General features: G+C 37.3%; 1 protein-coding gene across 1 annotated transcript in view; it reads right to left on the bottom strand.

The window, feature by feature from the left end:
• LOC145993939 (uncharacterized) overlaps positions 1-10448 on the bottom strand; it is a 102346-nt gene that overhangs the window by 62275 nt on the left and 29623 nt on the right. Inside the window, exon 4 of the mRNA XM_083129902.1 lies at positions 6983-7063. Coding sequence (XP_082986028.1) covers positions 6983-7063 — 81 coding nt within the window. The remainder of the gene's footprint in view (positions 1-6982; positions 7064-10448) is intronic.

The raw sequence follows: 10448 nt of genomic DNA, 5'->3' as shown, positions 1-10448 counted from the left end.
GACTCGGAACATCCAGACGGTCAAGGCTCCGATACCGAATATAAGCCCTCTGGAGACGATTCACCTCAGCCCTTCTCTCAGGTTGAACTTAATGATCTTGACTAGAGAACTGGGCCTTTCGAAAGAGGCAGCTGAATTGTTGGGCTCCGGATTGAAAGAAAAACATTTATTGGCCAAAGGAACCTCGTTTTATTGGCACAGGAATCGAGAAAAGGACTTTGTTCAGTACTTTGAGAAAGCGGAGAACCTGGTCTATTGTTCTGATGTTCCCGGATTGATGAGCAAATTTAGTATCACCTACGATAAAGATGAATGGAGGCTTGTTTATAGATTCATCGACAAGGAGCCTGAAAGCTGTCCTTCTTCATCACGGAAGCCAGTATGCATCTGTACCAGTTGCACACTCGGTACATTTACAAGAACGCTATGAAAACCTGGCTCTCGTCCTCAACAAAATAAAATATGCCGACCACGGTTGGACCATTTGCGGTGATTTGAAAGTTATCTCCATCCTTCTTGGTCAACAAGACGAATATACAAAGTTCCCATGTTTCATTTGTGAGTGGGACAGCCGTGCAAAGACTCAACATTGGGTCAAGAAAGAATGGCTAAAAGACAAAATCTTGAACCAGGCACCAAGAATGTGATTCGGAACAGCTTAGTTGACCCAAAAAAGTATTGTTACCCCCGTTGCATATCAAATTAGGTGTAATGAAGCAATTTGTCAAGGCTATTCCAAAAGATGACGATTGTTTCAAATACCTGTGCAAAAAGTTTCTAGGTTTATCTGCAACCAAGTTGACAGAGGGAATCTTTGTTGGTCCAGATATCCGCAAGCTCATGAAGGATAAAGACTTTGAAACTAGCATGACAACAACGGAGAAAGAAGCTTGGGTTGCCTTCAAAGATGTGGTCAGTAAATTTCTGGGAAATTACAAGGATCCTGACTATAAAGCAATTGTTATGAATATGCTGGACAAATTTCAAGCGTTGGGTTGCTCCATGAGTGTCAAACTACATTTCCTTCACTCACATGTGGACTATTTCCCCGAAAATTTAGGAGCAATCAGCGAAGAACAGGGTGAAAGGTTCCACCAAGATATTAAATATATGAAGTGCAAATATCAAGGACAACGGAACAAGAACATGCTCGCCGACTACTATTGGATGTTAACACGAGAGAGGCCTGAGATTGCACATAAAAGAAGAACGTCAAAAAGAAGTTTCAAAGGCAAAAGGGTACGTACGTAAATATAAACTTTGTTTGTGTTTGGTTTTGTTGTTTGTTCAGTTTACAATTTGTGTCAAACGTTCATGTACACATACATTGCTCCTCGTGGTCAATCTTTTTTTCCAGAAACTTCACCATAATGGGATGTTAAAAGTGTAAACGCAAGAGAACTTTGTGTTTTTCTCTCGACCAGAGGTGGCTCGTGCGATCTGGCAACAGTGGTTTTCTTCCATTTAAACCTATACAAAATAAAATCAATTGCTAATAAATCAATTTGCATCACCAAGCATCAATTTTACATAGATTTAAATGGATCAAAACCACTGTTGCCAGATAGTGCATGCAAAATTGTTCGCGAAAATTCCTTTTTACATAGGATTTTAGCAAAAATATCGATATCGATTGTACAAAAAATCCTGACGTGATGGAAAAAAATGGAGGTCATTTTCGAAATCAGCTCACCCAATAACATAATACTCAGCGTACACGTCTCTTGTATTTTTCAACAACTTCAATTTCGCAGGCCTGTGTTATATGGGTTAAGTGCTAGTGTCATTTTAGGGACAAATCGCCTTAGCGTGTAACATCAGCAGGTCAAAAGTTTATCAATAGATGCAGGCTGCATATACCATACATGTACATTGACCATTTACTGAAAAATCTTGATTTATAATTTTGCATTTGCTAGTGTTGCCAGCAAAGGAAATATGCCCACAAAAGGAACTTTTCCACTTAATACAATCACCAGTCCCACACCCATCAAATGCTGCATCCGACCAATAGTGGCTACAAACGATATTTTACCATTGCATCAGTCATCAGATGTCTAATTATGACCCTTACACATGTTTCTAACCAAAAGTGGCATTCTGGAAAAATATTAACGCTGATAATGTTAAGCATTGAAAAGCATCTCAATGAATGAGACTATATAATGAAGAAAACTCGATGTAAATATCTTTTATGGTTTTCATGTTACAAGCAAAGTTTGGATTGCACAGTTTTCGAAACACACTGTACTAATACAGTGTTACAGCAAGGAAATTCATAGATACTAACCAGGCCCATACCCAGGAGAGTGGCCATGGGGGCCATGGTGCCCCCTCCACCAATGAAATATTTAAATATGAACCTATAAAAAGCTAGAAAAATAACTTCGACGATTTTTTCAAATTTGTAAAAACTTAAATTTTGTTCCTGCATCAACGAACGTGTTGTGTAGAAGTCTGTAGTCTGCTATATTGGGTACTTTTAGTTTCTAACCATTGATGCAAGGAGCTACAAGATGTCCGATTTAGTCCCTGTCCCCGACTTTTTCGAACTGCAGTCGTGATGCAAAAATGTCTCTTTCACATTTAGATGTGTTCTTTATTAAAATAATAACTGCCAATATGCACTAATAATTTGCAAATATATTATTTTCTAAATGTAGAATTAACATGACCCTTCAATGGTGCAGGCATATGAAAATTAAAGGAAATTTGAAAACTATTGTTAATTTGCAGAACACAAGAGCTATTGAATTACTTCGGAGAATTGAATGTAAACAATAAGCACTAAGCTATATGCCATGTGACACCTTTGTCTGTAAGCGACTGCATGACTGATGGTTGGGATGAGGGAAGGGGGGCATGTACCGGTGAATTTAATCATTTCCCCTTAATTTGGACCATAATGTTGTAAATCTACAATTGTAGATCTAGCTGTATCTGCAATATTACCACAGCATTGGTGGTTATACCTAATACTCCAACAGCATTTCACTGACCACCGTGGTGGAGTGGTTAGCTTAGCATGTGACGATGCCAGGGGTTCCGGGTTTGAATCCCAGCCTGGGCCTAGGTGTTCTTTGCAAGTGTTCTTTCATCAATTTCATCATATCATCACTCATCCTGATCGTTGCAATTAGACAAACTTGGCAGAAAAGCATCGCAAAATAACCTAATTCAATGAACCTCACCATGCTTCTGATCTTCTCTTTGTTCCACATATTCAGATCTACCCTCTCCCTTTAAAAAATACTGGGTACAGATCTTGTAGCAACATATACAAAATAATGGCAACTAATATAATATGAAATCTTATTGATCATTATTAACAGAAAGCAAATTAAATAAAAACTAATAAAACATTTAAACATTTAAACTATTTTGAAATTTTTGTCTCTCATATACATAAATAAATAAATACACACACACATATTGCATTTTCAGATCTGGCCCCTCTCTCAAAAAAATTCCTGGATAATAACTAACTAATTAACTCTCTAGCATTCTTAAACCTGAAGGTTTATGGCTGCAGATATTTTCTCAGGATAATACCCAAGTGAGTTCTGGGAGGGAGAGATAATGATTTCATTCTCATCTTCAGGGTCTGCTTATTCAATCTACAGTTCTTGAATGTGAGCTCATATCAGCACTCAAAAGCATGTAAACCTCTAGAAATCTCCTGGCTGATATCTTGAGAATATCTCTTAATCATTAACAAACAGGAAAGCTTTGAGGTACAGATCACAATATGATTGATTGATTTGCTGTTTTATGTCCACTTTATGCACAGCAAGGGTAATCGGGACTGGACCTACAATTTAAAGTGGAATCCGAACCACGATGTGCCTCCACCGGGTACAGATCATAATATGAAATATCCGTCTCCTTGCAATTGAAGGGCTCGGGTGTAAAACATGGTAAGTGACATTTTGATCATTTTTGAGTTACAAAGTAAAATGTTCCATTCTTAAATTTTCGAGTGAAATTGCCATGTCATGCAATTTGCATTGCATTTAGTGAAGCTTTCTGAAATTGGTAAACAGAGCTTAAAACAATTTATCCACAGTAAAGGTTCTAATAACTTTTTTCTTAATGAACTCAGAAATGAACAAAATGTCCCTTACCATGTTTTACACCCAAGCCCTTCAATTAATAGTTACATAATGTTCATTGAATGACTGATTATTAAAACTCATATCTAAAACTATCTTCACCCTTCCAATATTCCTTAACAAACAAACAAATAAAAACAGTAAATAAAAGAACCAACGGTAAAGGTAAAGTGCACATTACATAGTTAAGGGATGTGGGGGTAGGTTCCAACACATTCTTGATCTTGGTCATTTTGAAGGTGATGTGATCAGCACCAAGCTCATGCCGCCTTTACCCCCAGGTTCCTTTATTTGAGGCTGAGTGAACCGCAGACTCTCTTTATGCAGGGACAAGGCCAGAAAAATTAATAATCAATCAATCAAACGTTTAAAAAGATAACGTGTTTTCTAAAGTGCACATTTATTTGCATATTTACATGCATATTTTAATATATAATAATATTAACTTTGAAAGTAAACACTGCCAGAATAATTTTTCCCTGTGACATTTTGAGGGTACCTAAACTCGAACTAGAAATAACCACATTTTTTAACCTAAGAATTGTAAAGTCATTTTAACATACAGATTGTTGAAAGGAAAGAGATTATCAAGGCACCCGTAAGTGATAGGAACCGAGTACATTAGGGTATTTTATTCAAATATGTAAATATGTTTATTTATGAGATATGACTATCACTCCAGTGAACATATTTCTGTTAAATGCTTCTAATTTCACGTTATCATGAACATAATGTCAAGAAGGCTCACCAGTTGATCAATTTAAGCATGGGCGTAACTTGGGACCTAACTTTGAGGGGGCAGAATTAAACTGGGCCTAATTTTGAGGGGGCAGCATTAAACTGGGCCTAATTTTGAGGGGGCAGAATTAAACTGGGCCTAATTTCGAGGGGGCAGAATTAAACTGGGCCTAATTTTGAAGGGCAGAATCAGACTTGGCACCTAATTATAAGGGACTAGAATCAAACCTGGGGCTTAACTTTGGGGGAAGAGACTCGAAAAGTTTTCCATTCCATAAAAACAGCGTCCAGGAGCTAAATACCTGTGAGCTGTGACGTTTGCGAAATTACAAATATTACTCATTATTACGTTGTTACATTGTAAATTTTAATAAACCCGAAAATTTTGGGAGAGCAAGCAACCCCCCCCCCCCTTTGCACCTGCCAAGTTTCCCCGTATGAATTTAAGTCTCAGAAGTAAATGAAATAGCTGCAAATCTACCTTGCTGCAAGTGATGCTAATTTAAGAGTTTGAGCAAAACGTTCTAGTGTCACGTGTGGTGAAGCATCAAAAGAGGCACTTTGGAGTGTTCTCGAGCAGACAGGTGGAAACAGCTCCCAAAGAAGACTTTATTGCTCGGTCCAAGCAATATGCAAAGTACTTTTCTAAATTTTTCATTTTTACTGTTATTATCAGTACACAGCATATAAAAAAGTCAATAATCAAATACAATAACATGCTGTAATGTTGGCTCTAAAATACTACTGTAACCTCTATGTTTAAATGCAACCATTAAAACAAGCATTTTGTGTTTTAAAAATGCCTTCCCTATTGTATTCATTTATGCCAATAATGAATATATAATCATCATAATCGTTATGCCATCAATGGAATTACATCTTTCAGAAGTTGAATGGTTTCAATGTCCACAAAAACATTCCGTGATTATAAACGACCACAACATTTTAATTATGTATATTAAGAAATTTATACCAATACCATTCGAAAAACAGCTCAAAGAATTTTAGCGGATGTGTAATTGTTGGCGTTAACTACAACAATAGATGGCATAAAAATAAAAGAATGAAAAAAGAAAAAAAATAGCCAAAAGTAGAAGAAAAACACATTTTAGGATGTAAGAGAAAATTAATGGACAATTTGCACAGTAATACTCATGGTTCACACTGTACAATGCTGTATGAATGAGTGTTGCAAAGAAACTTCAAATAATAATGATAAGAAGAAACGTAATGGTGGACAAGAGAGGACACACCAAAAGATCTTTCGATTGTTAATGTGTTATTGTAAATGGCATTGTTGTTAGAAGCAAATTGTGTTACTGTTGATGTTTACTGGATGTTTAGGTTTGTACAGTGGGATCCATGAGTATTACCATGCAAATTGTCAATTTCATTAATTTTCTCTTACATCCTAAAATGTGTTTTTCTGCTACTTTGGCTTTTTTTCCCTTTTATTCATTCTTTTATTGTTATACCATCTATTGTTGTAGTTAACGCCAACAATTACACATCCGCTAAAATTCTTTGACCTGTTCATTCAAATGCTATCGATATAAACTTCGTAAAATATATAATTAAAATTTTGCGGTCGTTTATAATCAAAGAATGTTTTTGTGGAAATGATGTATTTAATGGGTACTTGCTCTGCGTAACTTAACGTATACCCTCTGAAAATTTTAGAACTACAGCACCACTGCTTCTGCCCCGTACCATCTACAGGGACTAAGATGAAGTTTTGGATTCGGACCGTGCAGATTCGAGTATCCTGGAGAAAGAGTAACAACTTTTATCGTAAGATTTTCAGCCTGTGTATGGGACCAGTGAGGAAATTGGGGAGCTACAAATGAGTAGCATAACCTGGTCACGGAAACCTGCAACAATGACTGGGGGTTTGTCATGCTGATCACACGTCACCCCATAACTAGTTGGACGATCTCCCATGAGGCCAGCAGTTGGTAGGCAGAACCTGACCCCCACTACACTACAGGTTATAATTATAACAGCACTGCTTCTGACAACCCAGAATTGTCTGTGACTGTACATGTGTATCCAAGTACCCTGGCCACTTTTGACTTTGCAGAGCACCATAAAAAGTACCTACTAGTATTAATCAACTACAAGGTAAAGAATACCTGCACTGTTAACTCCAGTTTCTGCTCGGTAAGTGCAGTGAGGGTTTCCTGTAATACTGTAATCTGTTTCTCCATCTCAGCCTTTTCAAAAGAAAAAAAGTATAATTAGCAATGCTGCAATAGCCACTAGTACCACAAAGATTTTCAATAACAAACAAATAAAGTTGTAAGTTCTACAGAGTGTTTCAAATGTCTCGCAATCCAAACTTTAAAAAATTATATCATGAAAGCCGTAAGAGATATTTACACTGGGTTTTCTGCATTATAAAGCCTCATCCATTGAGATATTTTTCAATGCTTAACATTATCACTTTACTCCATACAGAAAAGCAGATAAATTAATAACTGGTGGAAGGCAGCATTAAATTTTTCCCTAAAGGCACTTTTGAGTAAGAAAATGATATAAGAAATTATCAAAGGGCCATAATTAGATGTCTGATGACTGATGGCATGTCAATCTGTCATTTGCGACCAATACTGATCATGTGCAGCATTTTATGGACTTATGACTGGCGATGTTTTGGCAGATATCTCGATAGCTGGCAACACTAGCAGGTCGAAATTTTGTCAACAGACGCACGCAACATGTGCTTAAATATTGGCCATACATTTGTGAAAAATCATAAATCATGATTTTGTACCAAAATTGGACTCTTGAGTGAATCGTAGGCTGCTCCTGGCTACTCTGAATTCTCTTCCCTCCGCATTTATGAATCACCCTTACCATTTCCTAACAAGCTCCATGAGCTGTGTTGGAATGATAGAGTTGCCAGGTGCATATAAATTTACACTTAAAAGTCAAATTTCGGTGCAAAATTATGATTTTGGTTTTTCTTGCAAACGTATGGTCAATATTTAAGCACATGTTGCATGCATCTGTTGATAAAATTTCGACCTGCTAGTCTTGCCAGGTATGGAGATATGCCCAAAAACGGAACTTTTTCAGTCAATACATAAAATTGCCAGTCATAAATCCATCAAATGCTGCACATGATCAATACTGGTGTCAAATGACAGATCGACATGGCATCAGTCATTAGACATCTGATTAAGGCCCTTTGATATTTCTTATATCTTTATCTCACTCAAAAGTGCATTTCTGGAAGAATTTTAATGCTGCCTTCTGCCAGTTATTAATTTATCTGATCTTATGTGTGGAGTAAAGTGATAATATTAAGCATTGAAAAATATCTCAATGGATGAGGCTTTATAATGCAGAAAACCTGGTGTAAATATCTCTTATGTTTTTTATGATAAAAAATTTCTAAAGTTTGGGTTGAACGACTTTTGAAACACTCTGTATAAAGTCCATGCATGTCACCTGGTCATTTTGACAATTCAGACAAATGAACTGCAGGGCCTTTCACAGCTGAGGTGGCTGCGGAGCGGCAGCTAGCACACCAGGAAGTAAGATCATATCTGCCGGCATTTAGACCCACAGCTTCATGCTGACCTCGGCACTGGACACGTCGTCAGTGCTTCGTACTTCATAGATAGCTGTGTCCAGCTTGCACGTGTTTGTGAAGTGTGAAGGTGTTAACAAGTGTTTCAGATTGTTTTGTATTAGTTTACGTATACTGGTGCTTTTTCTGCAGTCTAATAATAATGCCAAGGTATCTGTATAATCTATAACAGCACATTTTCATGTACGACTCTTACATCATTACGAATTCTTGTAGGGAAGTTAGAATGCGTTTTGCAGCAGAATTCCCAGATGTTCTTGTTTCACACAGAGACAGTGTTTGGATACTTGTGAACAAATTTATGGAAACAGGTTTTGTTCCTGATAAGAAGCGAAGGATGAAACAGAGACAGGGGAGAAACTGGAAGATGTTGGAGCACGACTGGAACCTACTCCTCAAAAATCCCTCTGGCACCTTGAACAAGAAACACATTTTCATAACATCTGCATGGTGAGCTACCAAGCTTTTAAAACAGAAGCCATGCATTTGAAGAACTGAAAGAAAATATCAGGAGAGAAAGTGAAGCAATTTCGGAAGAGGAATTGATACGTGTTAGTGAAAATTTTCTACAAATATGCCGTAAATATGTGGATGTTCGAGGACTTTCCGACACCTCTTGTAAACAAGGTACATTCTCATTTTAATTGTAACTGTCAATGTAATTGTACGAGAATATTTCATTACATAGCTAGCGGTTCCAGTTACATCCATGTAGCCAGCAGATGCGATCTTTCTTGCAGACACGCTAGCCGTCACTCCACGGCCACCTCGGCCATGAAAGGCACTGTATAATGTCTGTTATTTGTGCCAAAACAGCAAGGAATGGAAGAAGTCATCAAAGCAAGCAAACCACAATTGTTCAAGTATCAATATATCAAGATTACATGAACTCTTAAAATAAAGACAATACACAAAAAAGGCAACTATGGGTAAAATGACTCCCTCTGAACTGAAGTACAACTGAAATAGATTAATTTGAACTGTTTCTCAAACAATAACACAACACATAACAAAAAGACAGGTACCACTTACAATAATTACATTTAGGAATAAAACTAATAGTCCAAAGATTTATAAATAAATGCAGTATTTGTGGAACATTATTTATTACATATAGAAATTTATAACATTCTTTAAGTTTAGGCTTAAATGCTATAATATTCAATCAGTGTTGCATATGTTTACAAATTTCAACACATTATGTGCTTAAAACATAAAAATGCCACAAAAAGCCATCATTCTTGTGTTTTGGGCTTAAAAAAAATAAAATGTACAAAATGTATGCATGGGGGGACACATGCACATGATTTCCATAATTTTATATTAAAAAAATGTTCCAAATAACGCCCAGCTGCAAATAAGGCCCACCCTCCCATCCTGAGGTTATCATTGGAATAATCCAGAAAGTTTTCGATAATTCTGTTATCTCCTTACACCTGGAGGGGCAGGCAGTACTAATGTTCAATATCTGTTGCACATGAGCCAGTGTGCAGCCAATTAACTGATGACGAGGAAAAAAAGTCACACTGCTATAATTTCAAGGTACATTTATTTGCTTTCAAATGCACACTAAAATGAAGTATTCTATGTGATCAAAAGTATCTGGACACACCGTGAAACTTGTTTTCATCACAGAGGGTGACACGGTAGTGCCACCTACCACGTGGAACACATGGTCGGCACTCAGTAGTCTGCAAACAGTGTGAGACACCAGTATGGGACGGTCTGAGGAACTCAGGGTCAAGTGGTTGGGTGCCACTTGTGAAAGAAGTCTGTGCATGAGATTTCCACCCTCCTAAACATCCCTAGGTCCACTGGCATGAAGGAGTGTGTACAACATAAAAGCGTGCAGGCCAACCTCCCATGTTGACCTCCAGAGACTGTCGAGTGTTGAAGAGGATCGTACAGCGTAATCGTCAATCATCCATCATCACCATCACATAGGAATTCCGAACTGCATCAGGATCTACTCCAAGCACCATGACTGTTCGGCGTGAGGATCG

This window comes from Lepisma saccharinum, chromosome 10 (genome assembly GCF_977018435.1).
Source record: "Lepisma saccharinum chromosome 10, izLepSacc3.1, whole genome shotgun sequence".
NCBI lineage: Eukaryota > Metazoa > Arthropoda > Insecta > Zygentoma > Lepismatidae > Lepisma > Lepisma saccharinum.
The sequence above is the reverse complement of the archived record's forward strand: the minus strand, read 5'-3'. Positions and strand labels throughout refer to the sequence as shown.